At 50.4% G+C, this 22412-nt stretch overlaps 2 protein-coding genes across 2 annotated transcripts; both read right to left on the reverse strand.

The window, feature by feature from the left end:
- Positions 1–20: 20 nt before the first annotated feature.
- cct3 (chaperonin containing TCP1, subunit 3 (gamma)) lies at positions 21–5316 on the reverse strand. The gene is made up of 14 exons (XM_080516028.1): positions 5217–5316; positions 4207–4268; positions 4034–4084; positions 3820–3882; positions 3640–3736; positions 3448–3565; positions 3178–3364; positions 2955–3104; positions 2545–2677; positions 1789–1870; positions 1514–1694; positions 563–808; positions 334–465; positions 21–245 (listed from the first exon to the last, which is right to left on the reverse strand). The coding sequence occupies exons 1-14, from the start codon at positions 5242–5244 to the stop codon at positions 153–155; spliced, it is 1623 nt and encodes a 540-aa protein (XP_080372154.1). The 5' UTR covers positions 5245–5316; the 3' UTR covers positions 21–152.
- Positions 5317–10074: 4758 nt separating this feature from the next.
- On the reverse strand, positions 10075–20520 carry LOC308144803 (serine incorporator 2-like). Its single transcript, XM_080516031.1, is given in 11 exon segments — positions 10075–10551; positions 14423–14638; positions 14938–15071; positions 15073–15086; positions 15167–15257; positions 15365–15534; positions 17531–17659; positions 18455–18534; positions 18671–18849; positions 18936–19097; positions 20393–20520. Coding segments are annotated over 11 exon segments (1353 nt in total). The 5' UTR covers positions 20432–20520; the 3' UTR covers positions 10075–10412.
- Between the last annotated feature and the right edge of the window lie 1892 nt (positions 20521–22412).

Below are 22412 nucleotides of genomic sequence, written 5' to 3' on the forward strand. Positions count from 1 at the left end.
AGCTGTCAGAGTTCATCTCGCCTCCAAGGAAACTGAAGCAGATTGTGGTTTGTAACGTGGTTTTTATGTTTTTATTACATTCAGGGAACCAGGAACTCGAACACACAGTAACTGATAGGAACAGGTTTTGGTGGTGGGGGGGGGGTCCAGGTCTACTCAGCTCCTTGTCCTCCCATCTGCTCGTCTTTGTTCTTCTTCTTGTGACCGGAGACGATGTCGTCGATACGCAGCAGGAGGATCGCCGTCTGAAACCACACAGAGCAGGATCAGGATCAGGATCAGGACCGGGACCAGGACCTGGACCGGGACCGTGGTGGACTGAGGGGGTCTCACCTCTACAGCGGTCTTATAGGTCTGAGCTTTAACAGCCAGCGGCTCCCAGATCCCCAGAGACGTCATGTCAGTGAGACAGCCTGTCTCCCCGTCCACACCCCAAGACACACTGTTGTCCTGAGTGTGTTTAGCCTGCAACACACACACACACACACACAATCAGACACACACACACACACAGTGTGGTGACCTGTCATGTGACCCGGCTGCAGCGGCAGGAAGCCGTTACCCTGAGAGACGTCAGGACCCTGATGGTGGAGGCTCCACAGTTCTGGATCAGGGTCCGGGGGATGACCTCCAGGGCCTGGGCCACGGCGCGGTAGGGCCACTGCTCCACGCCCGTCAGGGAGCGGGAGCGCTCCGTCAGGCGCTTGGACACCGCCATCTCGGCCGCGCCGCCGCCGGGCAGCAGGTAGGGGTCCAGCAGCACGTTGCGACACACCTGCATGGCGTCCTGCAGGTTCCTCTCCACCTCCTGGGGACAGCGTGGGGACGGGGGGGGGACAGCGTGGGGACGGGGGGGGGACAGCGTGGGGACGGGGGGGGACAGCGTGGGGACGGGGGGGGGGGGGGGGGGGGGGGCAGCGTGTCAAACACAGTTCAGTTCAGGGGACCAGTGAAACACCGTGACCCTGGACGAGTCAACGCTCTGGCACACAAGCTGCACACGGCAAAATTTAAATGAATAAATAAAGGTCGGAGTTACGTGATGCACCTGAACGCACCACAACGTCTCGGTGGCATGACGCTTCTTAATACATAAAAATCTTTTCATGCATCATCAGGAGATCTGAGTTCAGGTCCAAACACTTCAGAGACAGGCTGCAGTGGCTCTACAGTGGCTCTACAGAGGCTGCAGTGGCTCTATAGAGGCTCTACAGAGGCTGCAGTGGCTCTACAGAGGCTGCAGTGGCTCTACAGAGGCTCTACAGAGGCTGCAGTGGCTCTACAGAGGGTACAGTGGCTCTATAGAGGCTCTACAGAGGCTGCAGTGGCTCTACAGAGGGTACAGTGGCTCTACAGTGGCTCTACAGAGGCTGCAGTGGCTCTATAGAGGCTCTACAGAGGCTGCAGTGGCTCTACAGAGGGTACAGTGGCTCTACAGAGGGTACAGTGGCTCTACAGTGGCTCTACAGAGGCTGCAGTGGCTCTACAGTGGCTGTACAGCGGCTCCACTCACAGCCAGGATCTCCTTGCTGGCTCCTCTCAGCAGGATGCTGCAGGCCTTGGGGTCTTTGCACTCCGTGATGAAGGTGAAATACTCGTCTCCGATCTTCTTCACCTCGAACAGCCCCGCCCCCAAACCAATGTCTTCCTCACGCAGCTCGTCGGTGCGGCTCACGATGCGAGCGCCACACGCCCTGAGAGGGAGGGAGGGAGAGAGAGAGAGACGTGAGACAGGCAGGGTGGAGGTGCTGCAACCTGATTGGCTGAAGGTGGACCATGTGACTCTACCTGGCGATACGGTTGTTGTCGGTCTTCCTGACGCGGCGGATCGCCGTGATGTTCGCCTTCATCAGGTAGTGCTGAGCCAGATCTGGAGACAGGACAGTACAGGTGTGTGTGTGTGTGGTACAGGTGTGTGTGTGGTACAGGTGTGTGTGTGGTACAGGTGTGTGTGTGGTACAGTACAGGTGTGTGTGTGGTACAGGTGTGTGTGGTACAGTACAGGTGTATGTGTGGTACAGTACAGGTGTGTGTGGTACAGTACAGGTGTGTGTGGTACAGTACAGGTGTGTGTGTAGTACAGGTGTGTGTGGTACAGTACAGGTGTGTGTGGTACAGTACAGGTGTGTGTGTGGTACAGGTGTGTGTGTGGTACAGGTGTGTGTGGTACAGTACAGGTGTGTGTGTGGTACAGGTGTGTGTGTGTGGTACAGTACAGGTGTGTGTGTGTGGTACAGTACAGGTGTGTGTGCGTGGTACAGTACAGGTGTGTGTGTGGTACAGTACAGGTGTGTGTGTGGTACAGGTGTGTGTGGTACAGTACAGGTGTGTGTGTGGTACAGGTGTGTGTGGTACAGTACAGGTGTGTGTGTGGTACAGGTGTGTGTGGTACAGTACAGGTGTGTGTGCGGTACAGGTGTGTGGGGTACAGGTGTGTGTGGTACAGTACAGGTGTGTGTGCGGTACAGGTGTGTGGGGTACAGGTGTGTGTGGTACAGTACAGGTGTGTGTGGTACAGGTGTGTGTGTGGTACAGGTGTGGTACCTGAGATTCCCTTCTCGGTGAAGATGAGGTCTGGTTTGAGACGGATGATGTCCTCACAGATCTGCTGGATGTAGTCCTCCTCCATCTGGAGGATCCGGGCAAAGTCCTCCTCCTTACTGATCTCGATGTCCGTCTGCACACACACCTCAGTGAGCAGGGACAGGGACAGGGACAGAGACAAGGACAGAGACATGGACGATACAGAGACAGGGACATGGACGATACAGAGACAGGGACGATACAGAGACAGGGACAGGGACATGGACGATACAGAGACAGGGACAGGGACATGGACGATACAGAGACAGAGACAGGGACATGGACGATACAGAGACAGAGACAGGGACAATACAGAGACAGGGACAGATACAGGGACAGGGACAGGGACAGGGACAGGGACAGGGACCCACCTGGCTCTCGCCCTTCTTGTACTCCAGAGAACAGTCCAGCAGGACGATTCGAGGGTCCTTGATGTTGCGTCTCATGCGCGGATGCGTCACGTCCTTGTTGACCATCACGCCCTTCAGGACGCAGGAGTCCTCGATGATGCCGCCTGGAACCTGAACAGTGCGGCGTCAGGGGGACATTGCCACGCGGGGGGGGGGAGGTGGCGGCGGCGGGGGGCGGTCCTACCTTCTCCACCTTGGCGTACTTCTTGATGTCGATCTCCTTGCGGCCGCTCTCCTCCAGCTCCACGGTGCGCACGGCGTCCAGCGCGATGCTGCACGCCAGCGCCGACCAGCGGCTCAGGGCCTTGGTGTTGATGGCGGAGTGGACGATCTTCAGCATCATGGAGCGGTCCGACGTGTCCACGGGGGAGCTGGAGGGGGGAGGGGAGGAGCCACCGTCAGTCGCACGGTCCACGCCGGGCACGGGGGGGAGGGGGAGGGGCGAACACCTCACCTGATCTCCTTCAGGGCGTCCAGCATGTCCTCCAGGGCCTGTCTGTAGGCGCTGATGACCACCGTGGGGTGCATCTGCTGCTCCAGGAACTGCTCCGCCACGCACAGCAGCTCCCCCGCTGCACAGCGTTACACACACGCGGTTACCGACGGCAACCGACGGCGAAGACGCACGGCGGCAACACACACGTACCCAGGATGATGACCGACGTGGTCCCGTCGCCCACCTCCTCGTCCTGCGTGCGGCTGATCTCGATCATGGACTTGGCTGCAGGATGCTGCACCTGGATCTGTTGCCATGGAGACGCAGTGGGTCAGCGGGTGAAACAGTGAGTGTGTGTGTGTGTGTGTGTGGGGGGGGGGCGAGTGTCACCTCTCTGAGGATGGCGTTTCCATCGTTGGTCATCACGATCCCGCCTGTTGGGTCGAGCAACATCTGCACGCACACGCACACACACACACACACACACACACACACACACACACACACACACACACACACACACACACACACACACACACACGGGTGAGTGCCGACACGTTTCCCGTGCGACGGGCGTCCAGGTGAGGAGTGTGTGAGCACTGACCTTCATCATGGCCCGCGGGCCGAGGCAGGTCCGGATCACATCGGCGATGGTCTGAAACACAAATCACACCGGGAGTCACGTCACCGTGGCAACCGGGCCCACGGCTCAAATCGACCCCGCCACCGCTGTCAGTAAGAACACAGTCAGAGGGTTCTCCAACACCATGAACACACCTTGGCCGCGTTGATGTTTCCAGTCTGGACTTTGCGTCCGGACTCTCGCTTCACATTCTGATCTGCACACACACACACACACACGCACACACACACACACACACACACACACACACACACACACAGAGAATTTATTAAGAAAAGATAATAAAAAAACATTATTCAATGATAGTTAATCCTCATGTGATCCTGGTTCAGTACAACAGCGGCTCACAGTAATCAGAGTACAGTACTCACTGAATTTACAGCCCCCACCCCCATTTAATTATTTATATAATATCTATCGCCATATATAGACACAGGAGACCTTAATTTTTCCATGAAACGTCTCCAACACCACACGAATCCCGTGTCAGTCCCGCTACCAGTAAGCGAGCTACAAGTTAACGCCGCGTAACGGAGACACACGTTAGTTCCGGCGAGCCGAGCATCTCCAGCGGCCGGGAGCAGCCCGGTTGTCCCCGTTAGCACGCTGTTAGCCCCGGTTAGCAGACAGCAGCTAACCGCGGCTGGGTGCAGCCCAGTTGTACCCGTTAGCACGGTGGTAGCCCCGGTTAGCACACCGTTAGCCCCGGTTAGCAGGCTGGGTGCAGCCCAGTTGTACCCGTTAGCACGGTGGTAGCCTCGGTTAGCACACCATTAGCCCCGGTTAGCAGGCTGCAGCTAACCGCGGCTGGGTGCAGCCCAGTTGTACCCGTTAGCACCCTGTTAGCCTCGGTTAGCACACCACTAGCCCCGGTTAGCAGGCTGGGTGCAGCCCAGTTGTACCCGTTAGCACCCTGTTAGCCCCGGTTAGCACACCACTAGCCCCGGTTAGCAGGCTGCAGCTAACCGCGGCTGGGCGCAGCCCATTGTCCCCGCTAGCACGCCGCTAGCTCCGGTTAGCACACCGTGAGCTCCCGGTAAGCGCGCGCTCTGCGCCGCTCAAGTGTCGACCCTCCGGACTGAACGCGGCCGCTGCGATGTGCCGGCGGCCCGGCGGGCTCCCGGTGGTTCCGGCCCGTACTTACTGAGCACTAGAACTTGTTGACCGAACATCTTGACAGCGGGATCAGAAGCATGCAGTCTGGAAGCTTCTGGAGACACGAGGAGAAGGAAGACGCAGATCCGGGGAGGAGCGGACGGAGCGCTCTGACCAATCAGCTGCGAGCAGGCCGATGACTGACACGCCGGAAGACCAATAGCGGGAATGAAGTGATTAACCTTATTGCCCTTTTGCGACGACGCCCATTCTCAATTTCCGTTCTTCCGCATTTTGTATGAAGCGTTTCCGGTTACCGGAATTTACATTGTGTTGAACAGCAGCAGTGTTTTTATCTCATCTATAAAACTACAATAAAACGTAACATCGTGGAAAATGCAAAACCTTTGTGATCTGCAGGTTCTTGAAACGTCACTGTGGAACTTCAACCACAGAGCAAATTCAATCGTCTTACTTTCACAGTTTAAGAGTGCAGAGACGCAGTCGGTGCTACGTTTTGATATTAGAACGGTCAGAATTTGATCCAAACTGGAGGAGAAAGAAACACACAGAAGATGAGAAACTATTGGTGGGATTTCATCCAGCATTCACACAATTCTGCTTAAATGTTTGTAAACAGGCTGGAAAAGGGGAGGCGGAGCTTCTGTCTCCATTTTAACTGGGGGCGTGGCCTAATTTGCATATCAAAGCAGTGTGTGTGGCTCACTTTGCCTTTGATGTGACTTCCAAGTGGCTCAGATCAAATGACAACACATTGTCTCACAACTAACTTTTGCCTTTGATGATCAAAGGAGCATTTTCTACTTAACTGAACAACTTCAGCTAGAGCGTCACATCCTCTGGAAACTCTGGACGAGAGAGCAGCTTCTTCTGTGTTGGACGGTTTTACAAACAAGTATCTCAACGGTTATTAGATTATCGATCTCTATATAGATAGATAGATACTGTATATATATATATACAGTATATTTTCACAATTGCATATTGCGACAACAAATACATCGTATCTGCTGACATCAAAGCCACAGGGTGAGTATTTTTTAACTCTTGATGATTTTCATTTGTTTGTGTGAGTGTTTCTACCGACAATTGTTTGCATTTTGTGACGGGCTTCGGCTCCTGCAGTCTAAGTCTGAACCCTTCGAGTATCAAACGTTTTGTTTGTTTTTTTACAGATATTCTGACTTTATTTTCACAAACGCAAGAAGAAAGATGTCTTCGAGGTCGAACCAACAAGCTGGTGGATCAGAAATGGGAGACAAACGACAGGAAGTCCAGACCCTGCGTGAGTCCGTGCAACACTACCGCAAATGTAGCATGGAGACGCTGGCAGACTTCAGCAAGTTGCACCATCAGTTCAGAAGCTTGAAGGGGGAGAAGGAGAACCTGCAGCAGGAGAAGGAGAAGCTGCAGCAGGAGAAGGAGAATCTGCAGCAGGAGAAGGAGAGTCTGCAGCAGGAGAAGGAGAAGCTGCAGCAGGAGAAGGAGGTCTGGAGGAGCAAGGTCTCTGCTTTACAAAGTGAAAAGCAGAGTGAGCTCCAGGAGAAGGGCCGACTCTTCAGAGAGCTGCAGGAGGAGCGCCGGGTGAAGGACCGAAGCCTCAGGGGGGCGATGGAGGAGCTCCAGGAGAAGGACGAACTCCTCAGAGAGATGCAGGAGGAGCTCCAGGACAAGGAACGAATCCTGAGGGAGACGGAAGTGGAGCTCGGGTGGACGGACCGTCCCCTCCCCGAGACGCTGGAGGAGCTCCAGCAGAAGGACCGACTCCTCAGAGAGACACAGGAGGAGCTCCAGAAGAGGGACCAACTCCTCGCAGAGACGCTGGAGACGCTCCAGGAGAGGGACGAATCCCTGGGAAAGCTGAAGAAGGAGTGCCGGAGGAAGGAGCAACTCCTCAGAGAGAGGCAGGGGGAGGTCAAGAAGAAGGACCGACCACTCAGAGAGAACCAGAAGAAGTTCCAGGAGATGGAACAACTCTTGAGAGAGACCCAGGAGAAGCTCAGGGAGACCCAGGAGGAGGTCCAGGATAGGGACCGACTCTTCAGAGAGACCCAGGAGAAGCTCAGGGAGGCCCAGGAGGAGGTGAAGGAGAAGGACCGACTCTTCAGAGAGAACCAGAAGAAGTTCCAGGAGATGGAACAACTCTTGAGAAAGACCCAGGAGAAGCTCAGGGAGACCCAGGAGGAGGTGAAGGAGAAGGACCGGCTCCTCAGAGAGACCCAGGAGGAGGTCCAGGACCAGGGAGACAGACTCCAGTCTCACCAGGAAGAGGCTGAAGCGGCTCACCTCAAATTCAAAAAGCTCCAGGACCAGTTCTTCCTCCTGGCAGATAATCTGAACCACAAGAACCTGGAATGGGAAAACCTCAGAGTTGAGCTGAACCAGAAGAGCGAGGAGGTCACAAAGGTCAACACCCTGATGGAGACCACCAAGGCCGACCTGAGGAAGACCCAGGAGGAGGTCCAGGACCAGAGAGACAGACTCCAGTCTCACCAGGAAGAGGCTGAAGCGGCTCTCATGACCTTCAACAAGCTCCAGGACCAGGTCCTCGTCCTCGAGACAGAACTGAACCAGAAGAGTCAGGAGGTCACAAAGGTCAACACCCTGATGGAGACCACCAAGGCTGACCTGAGGAAGACCCAGGAGGAGCTCAGGGAGACCCAGGAGGAGGTGAAGGAGAAGGACCGACTCTTCAGACAGACCCAGGAGAATTTCCAGGAGATGGACCAACTCTTGAGAAACTCTTGGGAAAACCTCAAAGTTGAACTGAACCAGAAGAGCGAGGAGGTCACAAGGGTCAACACCCTGATGGAGACCACCAAGGCCGACCTGAGAAAGACCCAGGAGGAGGTCCAGGACCAGAGAGACAGTCTCCAGTCTCACCAGGAAGAGGCTGAAGCGGCTCGCATCACATTCAACCACCTCCAGGACCAGGTCCTCGTCCTCGAGACAGCCCTGAGCCAGAAGAGCGAGGAGGTCACAAAGGTCAACACCCTGATGGAGACCACCGAGGCTGACCTGAGGAAGACCCAGGAGGACCTCCAGGACCAGAGAGACAGACTCCAGTCTCACCAGGAAGAGGCTCGCATAACCTTCAACCACCTCCAGGGCCAGGTCCTCGTCCTCCAGACAGACCTGAGCCAGAAGAGCGAGGAGGTGAACAAGTTGACCTCCCTCCTGGAGACCACCAGGGCTGAGAAGGAGGAGGCAGTGGCCACTGTGCAGGAGAAGGACGCAGCCGGAGACGTTCTCCAGAAAAGCCACGAGAGGACAGTGGACGGTCTCACCAGGGAGCTCGGCAGCGCCAGGCTCCAGGTGAAGGACTCCCTCCAGGACTGGGAGGACCGCCGGGCCCGTCGGGAGGAGCAGGTGGCCTCACAAGTCTCCGCTCTGCAGGAGGAGCACCGGGAAACACTGGCGCTCCTCGCGGTGGAGAGAGCCGGAGCAGCCAGCAACTCCCAGTGCCACAAGGTGGCGCTCATGGAGAAGAGCCTGGAATGTGTGGCGGAGGTCCAGAAGGCGGAGGCCAGGATGGACGTCATGGAGGCCGACTGGACGAGGAAGCTGGGAGCTCTGGAGCAGCGACTGCAGGGCGAGACCAGGCTGAAGGAGGAGCTGCTGGAAAGGTCCAGACAGGCAGAGGACACCTGGACGGCCAAGGAGGACGGATGGACGGAGGACAGGAGGAGGACCAGGCTGGACACCCGGGTTCTCATCGACCAGGTCGTCAAGCTGACGGAGCTGGCGTCCAAGACTGACCGGGAGAAGGCCAAGATGAAGAAGGCGGAGGAGAAAGCTCAGAAGACCGCCAGGAGAGAGAGGAGAGAGAGAGAGAGAGAGAGAGAGAGAGAGGAGAGAGAGAGGAGTGAAGGAGTGAAGGAGTGAAGGAGTGAAGTTTGGTGTGGCCTAGCCAGTTGTCAATAAATAAATGATTAAATAATTTATTTTTCCTGTCATGATTTTCCCAAATTGTATAATTAAGAACAATCAACATGCTGTGAACAGATATTGATCAATCTGTCGTTATATAATTGCACGAGGGACGTTTGTTCGGTTCGTCGTCACAATTAAAGACGAGAGCTAAAAAAAATCTAAATAAACAAGTGAAACTGGTTAAAGTTTAAAGCTTCTAAACTGAAGAGCAGTTCTCTGGAACGTGAGATCGTTCTGTACGACTTCCTCGGGGTTCTGGTTCGTGATGCAGACACGTTTTCACTTATATTATATGACCACTGCAATTAAAATTCTAAAAGGTTTTAACATTTGCAGTGACTGAGACTTCCGCTCACTGGACTGATGGTGTTCCAGCTCTCCATCAGTCAGAGTTTAGTCATATTTAGCTTCTAGCGTCGCTGCCGTCCGAGCGTTGAAATGCCGTGATGCACCTGAACGCATCACTCCAACATGGCGGCTCGTACAGAAACTTTTGTTATGAAACAGTTCAGAGGAAAGTTTCTTACAGCAGGAGGAGGAGAGGAAGAAACTGCAGCTGAGATGTTAAAACGCCGCTCGATAGACGTGTGGCTGCTACAAGGGGGCGTGGCCTGTTGGACGAGGGCGTGGGCTGTTGCAAGGGGGCGTGGTCTGTGAGCTAGTTAGCCGGGTCCCGCCCACTTTGACCCCTCAGGTCCGGGCTACAGGACCAACATCAGCTGAAAGGGTCTGGCAGGTGAGGCGGTGGATATTAGTTTATTTGGCTTTCAAATTAAAAGCCTCCCACAGTTTTCTAAATGACAGACCCTTTTTGTTAAAACCTTATATATTATATATATATATATATATATATATAGTTGATGGATCTTTAAAGGGGCCAGAGGGGAGGACTGGACCAAGAGATAATGAGATCCAGCGCCCCCTGCAGGACAGAGACACACCCTACACCTGGAGACACAACTGAACCAGTTTTATTCCAATAACAAAAATAAGAAAGACTGTAAAAAATGTAAAAAAAAAAAAAAAAGAAAGAAAACCCTCAATAAAAGGTGCAACATAGTGAGAAAAGGCCTCCTGTTATATAATCTGGCACAAGAACAGAACAGCAGAAGAAGAAGGAGGTTAATTTGGACGTGTAGTGAGACGAAGACGTCGGACGAGTGTAACCGTGGAGACGGACGAGATTAAAGGTGAAGATCCAATCTCAAGCTGAAGGTAACTGTGCTGCGGCTCCGTGTGAGCGAGCGAGCGAGCGAGAGAGAGGGGGGGGGGGGGGTGGTGTAGGGGGGGTTCAGTTGAACTCCCGGTCCGGCAGCGCCAGCGGGGCCACCAGGGTCCACAGGTAGAGGGCCAAGCCCAGCCAGCTGGAGCAGATCTTCACCCAGACCGCCGGCATCGACGTCTGCATGGACTCGTAGTCCGAGTCCAGCCTGGACAGGAAGGACAGGGAGGACAGGGAGGACAGGGAGGACAGGAAGGACAGGCAGGACAGGGAGGACAGGCAGGACAGGCAGGACAGGCAGGACAGGGAACGAAAGGAAGGACAGAAGGACAGGGGACATCGTCAGCAGGTCTGAAGTTTCTAAACGTGTCTCGGTCTGTCCTGCACCACCTGTACCAGTTGGTTAGTGACCGACACTCACTTGTACCAGTTGGTTAGCGACCGACACTCACTTGTACCAGTTGGTTAGTGACCGACACTCACTTGTACCAGTTGGTCAGCGACCGACACTCACTTGTACCAGTTGGTTAGCGACCGACACTCACTTGTACCAGTTGGTTAGCGACCGACACTCACTTGTACCAGTTGGTTAGCGACCGACACTCACTTGTACCAGTTGGTTAGCGACCGACACTCACTTGTACCAGTTGGTTAGCGACCGACACTCACTTGTACCAGTTGGTTAGCGACCGACACTCACTTGTACCAGTTGGTTAGTGACCGACACTCACTTGTACCAGTTGGTCAGCGACCGACACTCACTTGTACCAGTTGGTTAGTGACCGACACTCACTTGTACCAGTTGGTCAGCGACCGACACTCACTTGTACCAGTTGGTTAGCGACCGACACTCACTTGTACCAGTTGGTTAGCGACCGACACTCACTTGTACCAGTTGGTTAGCGACCGACACTCACTTGTACCAGTTGGTCAGCGACCGACACTCACTTGTACCAGTTGGTTAGCGACCGACACTCACTTGTACCAGTTGGTTAGCGACCGACACTCACTTGTACCAGTTGGTCAGTGACCGACACTCACTTGTACCAGTTGGTTAGTGACCGACACTCACATGTACCAGTTGGTCAGCGACCGACACTCACTTGTACCAGTTGGTTAGTGACCGACACTCACTTGTACCAGTTGGTTAGCGACCGACACTCACTTGTACCAGTTGGTCAGCGACCGACACTCACCTGTACCAGTTGGTCAGCGACCGACACTCACTTGTACCAGTTGGTTAGCGACCGACACTCACTTGTACCAGTTGGTTAGCGACCGACACTCACTTGTACCAGTTGGTTAGCGACCGACACTCACTTGTACCAGTTGGTTAGCGACCGACACTCACTTGTACCAGTTGGTTAGCGACCGACACTCACTTGTACCAGTTGGTTAGCGACCGACACTCACTTGTACCAGTTGGTTAGCGACCGACACTCACCTGTACCAGTTGGTCAGCGACCGACACTCACTTGTACCAGTTGGTTAGCGACCGACACTCACTTGTACCAGTTGGTTAGCGACCGACACTCACTTGTACCAGTTGGTCAGTGACCGACACTCACTTGTACCAGTTGGTTAGTGACCGACACTCACATGTACCAGTTGGTTAGTGACCGACACTCACATGTACCAGTTGGTCAGCGACCGACACTCACTTGTACCAGTTGGTTAGTGACCGACACTCACTTGTACCAGTTGGTCAGCGACCGACACTCACCTGTACCAGTTGGTCAGCGACCGACACTCACTTGTACCAGTTGGTTAGTGACCGACACTCACTTGTACCAGTTGGTTAGCGACCGACACTCACTTGTACCAGTTGGTCAGCGACCGACACTCACCTGTACCAGTTGGTCAGCGACCGACACTCACTTGTACCAGTTGGTCAGCGACCGACACTCACATGTACCAGTTGGTTAGTGACCGACACTCACATGTACCAGTTGGTCAGCGACCGACACTCACTTGTACCAGTTGGTCAGCGACCGACACTCACCTGTACCAGTTGGTTAGCGACCGACACTCACTTGTACCAGTTGGTCAGCGACCGACACTCACATGTACCAGTTGGTTAGTGACCGACACTCACATGTACCAGTTGGTCAGCGACCGACACTCACTTGTACCAGTTGGTTAGCGACCGACACTCACTTGTACCAGTTGGTCAGCGACCGACACTCACCTGTACCAGTTGGTCAGCGACCGACACTCACTTGTACCAGTTGGTCAGCGACCGACACTCACTTGTACCAGTTGGTCAGCGACCGACACTCACTTGTACCAGTTGGTCAGCGACCGACACTCACTTGTACCAGTTGGTTAGTGACCGACACTCACTTGTACCAGTTGGTTAGCGACCGACACTCACTTGTACCAGTTGGTCAGCGACCGACACTCACTTGTACCAGTTGGTCAGCGACCGACACTCACTTGTACCAGTTGGTTAGTGACCGACACTCACTTGTACCAGTTGGTTAGCGACCGACACTCACTTGTACCAGTTGGTCAGCGACCGACACTCACCTGTACCAGTTGGTCAGCGACCGACACTCACTTGTACCAGTTGGTTAGCGACCGACACTCACTTGTACCAGTTGGTTAGCGACCGACACTCACTTGTACCAGTTGGTTAGCGACCGACACTCACTTGTACCAGTTGGTCAGTGACCGACACTCACTTGTACCAGTTGGTCAGTGACCGACACTCACTTGTACCAGTTGGTTAGTGACCGACACTCACATGTACCAGTTGGTTAGTGACCGACACTCACATGTACCAGTTGGTTAGTGACCGACACTCACATGTACCAGTTGGTCAGCGACCGACACTCACTTGTACCAGTTGGTTAGCGACAGACACTCACTTGTACCAGTTGGTTAGTGACCGACACTCACATGTACCAGTTGGTTAGTGACCGACACTCACATGTACCAGTTGGTCAGCGACCGACACTCACTTGTACCAGTTGGTTAGTGACCGACACTCACTTGTACCAGTTGGTTAGCGACCGACACTCACTTGTACCAGTTGGTCAGCGACCGACACTCACCTGTACCAGTTGGTCAGCGACCGACACTCACTTGTACCAGTTGGTCAGCGACCGACACTCACTTGTACCAGTTGGTTAGTGACCGACACTCACTTGTACCAGTTGGTTAGCGACCGACACTCACTTGTACCAGTTGGTCAGCGACCGACACTCACCTGTACCAGTTGGTCAGCGACCGACACTCACTTGTACCAGTTGGTCAGCGACCGACACTCACATGTACCAGTTGGTCAGCGACCGACACTCACTTGTACCAGTTGGTCAGCGACCGACACTCACCTGTACCAGTTGGTTAGCGACCGACACTCACTTGTACCAGTTGGTCAGCGACCGACACTCACATGTACCAGTTGGTTAGTGACCGACACTCACATGTACCAGTTGGTCAGCGACCGACACTCACTTGTACCAGTTGGTTAGTGACCGACACTCACTTGTACCAGTTGGTTAGCGACCGACACTCACTTGTACCAGTTGGTCAGCGACCGACACTCACCTGTACCAGTTGGTCAGCGACCGACACTCACTTGTACCAGTTGGTCAGCGACCGACACTCACTTGTACCAGTTGGTTAGTGACCGACACTCACTTGTACCAGTTGGTTAGCGACCGACACTCACTTGTACCAGTTGGTCAGCGACCGACACTCACCTGTACCAGTTGGTCAGCGACCGACACTCACTTGTACCAGTTGGTTAGTGACCGACACTCACATGTACCAGTTGGTTAGTGACCGACACTCACCTGTACCAGTTGGTCAGCGACCGACACTCACATGTACCAGTTGGTTAGTGACCGACACTCACATGTACCAGTTGGTCAGCGACCGACACTCACTTGTACCAGTTGGTTAGTGACCGACACTCACTTGTACCAGTTGGTTAGTGACCGACACTCACTTGTACCAGTTGGTTAGTGACCGACACTCACTTGTACCAGTTGGTCAGCGACCGACACTCACTTGTACCAGTTGGTCAGCGACCGACACTCACTTGTACCAGTTGGTTAGCGACCGACACTCACTTGTACCAGTTGGTTAGCGTCATCATGATGTAGAGCGACGCCAGGAAGAGGCAGAAGTGGAAGAAGGAGTAGCTGTAGGACACGCCGTCCTCCTCGTTGTCCACGGCCCGCCGGACGCCGTCCTCGCCCGGCGCCGCCTCGTAGTCGGCCGTCAGGCCCCGCCCCTCCTCCGTCTGCATCAGCTTGTTCACCTGGGCGTTGTTGGACGACCGGATGCTGAGGGGGCGGAGCCAAAACCCTCTTAGACCACTGTTCAATGGTGTTTGTGTGACATGAGGGCCAGTTCTGGTCCAGGACTCGGAGGGCGAGCATGTAGAATGCCAAATGTAGAATGTAGAATGTAGTATATAGTATATAGAATTTAGAATAAAGTATACAGAATGTAGAATGTAGAATGTAGAAGACGGGAGCAGCTTTGTATTTTATTCTGGAATATTACCAGACTGTGATGTGATGATCAATAAACTGTCGCTTTGAGCAGGTGGTTGTTGTTGTTGTTGTTGTTGTTGTTGTACCTGGCATAAAGAGTGCAGAACAAGAAGATGACCAGTCCCACGATGCCCTGCGCGTCCCACCACTGCCCCTTCGCCCCGGGGGGTCCTGGGGGTCCGGGTGCGGGGGTGGGGCTGGCGGTCCTCAGCAGGCTGGGGGTTACACTGCTGGTCTGAGATCAGGACAGACAGAAGAGTCACACCCCCCCCTCCTCCGGCGCGGCGCCACCCTACGCCCTACACCTGGACTCACCGGGGTTGTTGGTCATGGCGGACCAGGTGACGTACATGGTGTAGAGGGAGATGAGGGAGGCCTGCAGCAGGCCGGAGCTGGGCTGGGCATCCTGGGGACCACATCAAAGCACACACATCAAAGCACACGCTGGTTTCTCTGGTCCACTACCGGACTGGTGTCCCTGGTCCTCTGGACATGGTGTCCCTGGTCTCTCACCTGGACTTTGGGCAGAACCGCCACGACCGACACGCCGACGCAGAACAGCAGGTTGAGGCTGACGAACACCTTGTGCTCCACGCAGGCGGCGGCGGCGGCGTAGTACACGAAGAAGACGACGACGGCGGCGAAGGCCAGGGCGTAATGGAGGATGGTGAAGGTCAGCAGGGCTGGGGGGAGGGGAAGGGGGCGGAGTTAAACAACCATCCAACCATCCATCCAACCAGCCAACTAACCAACTATCCAACCAACCAACCATCCAACCAACCATCCAACCAACCCTCCATCCAACCATCCAACCAACCAACAAACCAACCAACAAACCATCCATCCAACATCCAACCAACCATCCATCCATCCAACCAACCATCCAACCAACCAACCAACCATCCATCCATCCAACCAACCATCCAACCAACCAACCATCCAACCAACCAACCAACCAACCATCCAACCAACCATCCATCCAACCAACCATCCATCCAACCAACCAACCATCCAACCAACCAACCAACCAACCAACCAACCAACCATCCAACCAACCAACCAACCATCCAACCAACCATCCAACCAACCATCCAACCAACCATCCATCCAACCAACAGATCTATTCCAGTGTTTTTCAACCGCTGGTGTTTCCTCCAGATCTCGTCAGGTGAGCCGTGGGAAATTATCACATTTCACATTTTCTTCTAAAAAAACCTTTGATCTCACAGTGTGTTGCAGAGTAATCATGTATAAATACTCTTCGCCACTAGATGGCCGCACAGAACTTTGCCGGTGAAATGGAAAGTGACTGACGTCAGTGTGGTTCATCACCGGAGCAGGAGGAACGAACTGAACTGAGACAAAGTCGTGGTTCAAAGCTAAGCTTGATCTGCCTTTTGAACAGTTTTGTAAAAACTAAAAGCAGAGAGCGACTGAGAGCTGCTGAGGAGATCTATAGATCTAGATAGGAGATGGATGAATGTGTCCTCTCACCAGTGTACCAACTGTAGATGTAGATGTATAGATAATAGAGGGGGGGTCCTCTCACCAGCGTACCAGATGTAGATATAGATCTATAGATAATAGAGGGGGGGTCCTCTCACCAGCGTACCAGATGTAGATGTATAGATAATAGAGGGGGGGTCCTCTCACCAGCGTACCAGATGTAGATGTATAGATAATAGAGGGGGGGTCCTCTCACCAGCGTACCAGATGTAGATGTATAGATAATAGAGGGGGGGTCCTCTCACCAGCGTACCAGATGTAGATGTATAGATAATAGAGGAGGGGGTCCTCTCACCAGCGTACCAGATGTAGATGTATAGATAATAGAGGGGGGGTCCTCTCACCAGCGTACCAGATGTAGATGTATAGATAATAGAGGGGGGGTCCTCTCACCAGCGTACCAGATGTAGATGTATAGATAATAGAGGGGGGTCCTCTCACCAGCGTACCAGATGTAGATGTATAGATAATAGAGGGGGGGTCCTCTCACCAGCGTACCAGATGTAGATGTATAGATAATAGAGGGGGGTCCTCTCACCAGCGTACCAGATGTAGATGTATAGATAATAGAGGGGGGGGTCCTCTCACCAGCGTACCAGATGTAGATGTATAGATAATAGAGGGGGGGTCCTCTCACCAGCGTACCAGATGTAGATGTATAGATAATAGAGGGGGGTCCTCTCACCAGCGTACCAGATGTAGATGTATAGATAATAGAGGGGGGGTCCTCTCACCAGCGTACCAGATGTAGATGTATAGATAATAGAGGGGGGGTCCTCTCACCAGCGTACCAGATGTAGATGTATAGATAATAGAGGGGGGTCCTCTCACCAGCGTACCAGATGTAGATGTATAGATAATAGAGGGGGGTCCTCTCACCAGCGTACCAGATGTAGATGTATAGATAATAGAGGGGGGGTCCTCTCACCAGCGTACCAGATGTAGATGTATAGATAATAGAGGGGGGGTCCTCTCACCAGCGTACCAGATGTAGATGTATAGATAATAGAGGGGGGGTCCTCTCACCAGCGTACCAGATGTAGATGTATAGATAATAGAGGGGGGGTCCTCTCACCAGCGTACCAGATGTAGATGTATAGATAATAGAGGGGGGGTCCTCTCACCAGCGTACCAGATGTAGATGTATAGATAATAGAGGGGGGGTCCTCTCACCAGCGTACCAGCCCCGGGCCCCCTCCTCGGCCCTCTGAAGCCACGACTGGTTCCAGGAATGAGCGACCAGCAGGATGAGCTGAATGATGATGAAGATGAAGGAGCCCACCACTCCGAAGTAGTACCACACTGGGGGGGGGGGCAAACAGGAGGGGGGGGGGGGCAGACGTTTCAACAGGGTGAAGCACCAACATGTGGTTTAACCCTTCGAGGACCACAGAGGTCAGCTCTGAGCCGACGGAGGAACTAATAATAATAATAATAATAATAATAATAATAATAATAATAATAACAATTAATAATAGCAATAATAATACTAATTATTATTATTATTAATAATAATAATTAATAATAAAAAATTATTATTATTAATAATAAGAATAATAATTAATGATAATAATTAATAATAACAACAACAACTAATAATAATAATAATAACAACAATTAATAATAATAATAACAATTAATAATAGCAATAATAATACTAATTATTATTATTATTAATAATAATAATTAATAATAAAAAATAATAATTATTAATAATAAGAATAATAATTAATGATAATAATGAATAATAACAACAACAACAATTAATAATAATAATAACAATTAATAATAGCAATAATAATACTAATTATTATTATTATTAATAATAATAAATTATTATTATTATTATTAATAATAATAATAAATAATAATACTAATAATAATAATCACCCCATTAAAACATATCTGATACTTGTGATATTGAGCTTCTGGTTGGAGGCTAAACTGGATTTCGTAGTTTGTAGAGAAAATAAAGTTTAATTTAATCTAATCTGATGATCAGCATTAATTAATAGCAGCTGCTCTGCAAACTCTCAGTGAAGACGTTGGACAAGTCCACCGTGTCCACCGTGTCCACCGTGTCCCCCGTGTCCCTACCCGTGGTGAAGACGCCGTCAGGGATGAAGAACGCCCCCACCGCGATGCCGACCAGCGCCAGGAACTTGAAGAACCAGAATCTAAACACAAGATTTCAATTTTTTTCCTTTTTTCAAAATACACATTTAAAGAAACAGGCGCAGGGACGGCGTTGGTCCACCAGAGGGCGTCCCCCCCCCCCCCCCCCCCCCCCCCCCCCACTGTCCCGGCACTGACCCGTTCTGGAGGGCCCCCCGGGGGTCCTTGCTGCTGCGCACGCGGATCATGATGACGGAGAACAGGAAGAAGAAGACGGCCATGGCGAAGCACATGCGGTAGACCGACTTGTAGCCCACGATGACGTCACAGTCCAGCGCCCCCGGCAGGACGGAGCCGGTCCTGCAGAACCCGGGGATCTGAGCAGAGGTTTCAGAAAAGACGTGTTGAGTGGAGGACTGAGGGGGACCAGGGGGACGAGGGGGACCAGGGGAAGGACCAGTACCTTCTGCAGCTGCTGCTCCACCCCCGGCAGGATGAGCACCACCGACACCAGCGTCCCCAGCAGCAGCAGGGTGGAGAAGGCCAGCCGGGTGATGGTGGAGCTGAAGGTGGAGGGACAACATGACGACAGGAGGCAGGAGGCCGAGCCACAGAGACAGGAGGCCTGGAGAGAGAGGGGGGGGGGGGGGGGGGGGGGGGTGGACAGTGAGGGGGGGGCTTCAGGCAGCAGGACACGACTGTTTGTTTGGTTTTTAACGAAATCAACAGAAAGGAGGTGAAAAAATAAACAGAAAAACTTTGTTTCAAAAAAAAAAATTTTTTCAAAAAAAACAACTTCCAAAAAAATACTTTCAAAAACAACTTACCAAAAAACTTCAAAAATAAAACACTTAAAAAAAACTTTAAAAAAATACCTTAAAAAAATAATACACCCCCCAATAAAAATACTTACCAAAAAAGTTCCCCCAAATTTTTTTTAAAATACTTCTCCCCAAAAAAAACCTTCGAAAAAACTTCAAAAAAAGAGAGAAAAATAATTCCCCCAAAAAACTTAATTTTTAAAAAAATAATTTAAAAAAGAAAGAATACCCCCCCCCCAAAAAAAAACTTCCAAAAAACCCACCACACACACACACACACACACACACACACACACACACACACACAGACAACAATGACAATAAAAATAATTCGAGTCTTTATTCTATTTGTTCCTGTTGAAGTTGTTAAACTTGTATTTTTAATGTTGGGGTTTGAAGGTTGTAGTATTAAGACTTTAGAAGGGTACAGTATTAAAGGCAACAGGATTAAATTATAGTGGAATTATTTCCTTAATGACCAAACTGGGAAAATAAAGAACGACGAGGGGAAAAGTATTGATAATATAACATTGGTGATGTGAAACAGAAGTGATGGTCTGGAAGGAGGTGAAATAGCAGGAAGTCACTGGTTACTGGGTTTAACCTTGAAAAGCCTGACTCCAGTTTTAATCTGTGGAAAATGAAGAAAAACTTGATTCTCACTGCAAATAACAAAACGACCGCGGGAGTTTCGTCTTCAACCCGGAAGTAGCGCTTTATTTCAACAATAAAACGATCATTGAAGCTGATTTACTTCTAGATTTATGTTGAAATGCTCATTAAAGCTGTGACGTATATAGAACGTGACCATTTACCTGGACTGAGATTGATTTTCACACCTTGAAGGACGAGAACGAATAAAACCACGTCAGAACAAATCAACGTTTTATTAAACGACGGATGAAGTTAAAATATTCACAATATATTAATAAAACGCTCTCGTGTGAGTTTTTTTGGGGGGGAAACTGAAGTATTTGCAGGTTTCACGCGACATAAACTGTGACGTAATGAGTTCCTGGATCAACAACAATAACTAAACATGTGAATTAGTCCAGAAAACAAAAGAAAACAAAAGAAAACGATCCAGATGTTTACTCACGCAGCTGGCGACTGAGCCCAGAGCCAAACAAGCTCCCATCGCAGCTTTAATCGTCTTCTGGCGGAAAAACTCTGAACTTTAAAACTTAAGGAAGAAGCGCAGGAGCGAGAACGAAAAGACGCGTCGAGTTGTATAAAAGCAGAGCTACTGCTTCCGGGAGGGTTTGTCAAAATAAAAGTAAAAGCTTTTTGCAGCGATTCTCTCCTCTTTTTTTTTTATTATTTGTTCTTTATTTATTCCTAATCCTCTTTCAACATGTTTTGTAGGTAAATGTTTAATATACGTGATAAAGTTTGATAAAGGTTTTTTTAATGAAAATAATTTACAGGGTGAGAAATCATTAATCTTATTTATATTCATTAATATTACTTGTCAATTTAATATATTTTCTGCAATATTTTATAATAATTTTAATATTCTACTGTGCTCAATGAGATTTTTGCCCCCAACCTGGCAACCCAAGTCTCAGCTGGTTTATCTAGTATCGCGCTGCTTTAGGTGGATGTTCGCACTATTAACGACCTCCTCTTGTGTTTCTTTCTTTTCTTTTCTTCTCTTCCCTCCAGGGACACTGACAGAAAGCTCAGCTAAGCTTTTGTTCATCATCTGGGTATTTTTAGAACAACGGCCTGTTGAATCGTATCAAAGAAAAGATAAACCAGAGCTTTTATGACCGTCTGAACAGACAGATAAGGCTTGACCCCCCCCCCCCCACACACACACACACACACGCAAACACACACACAAAGAAGACGTTGGTATAATCCTCACCACATTTGAATAAAAGGGCTCAAAAAGATTAATAATCCTATTTCTATATTTCTATATCTGCATTTTCCCCCCCATAAATATTGAGGCATTAATGTTAGAACATGATTTAATTCCTGTGACTCAAAGTGAAACTTGTTATTTGGGTCACTTCTCATGTAAACGTCACGTTTCTGCTTCAGCAGCAGAGATTCTGAAACAAAGCTGGAGAATCCAACATTCACTCACATGGAAACCAAGCAGCTTGTATGGTTGGATGGTTGGTTGGTTGGTTGGTTGGATGGTTGGTTGGTTGGTTGGTTGGTTGGATGGTTGGTTGGTTGGTTGGTTGGTTGGATGGTTGGTTGGATGGTTGTGTCTTCATCTACATTCAAAAACTATGAAATCTATTTATGAATTTATTTCTTCTAATTATTTTATAGTACTGTGGTAATATTGTGATTGGCCTGTCGTTCCTAAATAGACGTTGATCTCCACCAGTGTGAAGAGGAATCAGACATCTATTTATTTATGTATTTATTTTCATTTATTTATTTATTTACTTTTATAATAATTTCTTTATTTTTCATTTATTTTTTTATTGTTTTGTCTATTTTTAAATTAATTAACGAATTTATGTATCTTTCATTTATTTATTTATTTATTATTTATCTATTTTTTAATTTATAAATTTATTATTTATTAATTTATTTATTATCTATTTTTTGATTAAATAATTTCTTTATTTTTCATTTATTTATTTATTGTTTTGTCTATTTTTAAATTAATTAACGAATTTATGTATTTTTCATTGATTTATTTATTTATTATTTATCTATTTTTTAAATTTATTTATTTTTTAAATTTATTTATTTATTTATCCATCCATCCATCCATCCGTCTGTTGCGGCGATCTGTTCATCTTCAAAATAAAAGCATATTAAAACAAAACACAATCGTTCGCGTTCCTCCGGTTCGTCTCAACATGAAGCAGCTTTTTTTCCTGTCGAACATTTAAAAGTCGTCGCCGTGTCTCTCGGGATCTTCTGGGAAATTCGCTCGGACGTCTTTCCCTCAAGCTCTTTTACTCTTTGAAAGCCTTCGCGGCCGCGTCACTGCTTCCGGTCCGGGCGCGCGCGCGCGCGCGCAAGGCCGCGCGCGGAGCTCCGGCGCTTCGCGCGGCGCCGCGTCGCGCCGCGTCGCGTCGCTCTCGCGCTCAGTCCGCTCGATGCCGCGGCGTCCGGCGGCTGCGACGCTGCGCTGCTCTGCCCGT

Source organism: Blennius ocellaris (genome assembly GCF_963422515.1).
Source record: "Blennius ocellaris genome assembly, chromosome: 20".
NCBI classification, from domain to species: Eukaryota; Metazoa; Chordata; class Actinopteri; order Blenniiformes; family Blenniidae; genus Blennius; species Blennius ocellaris.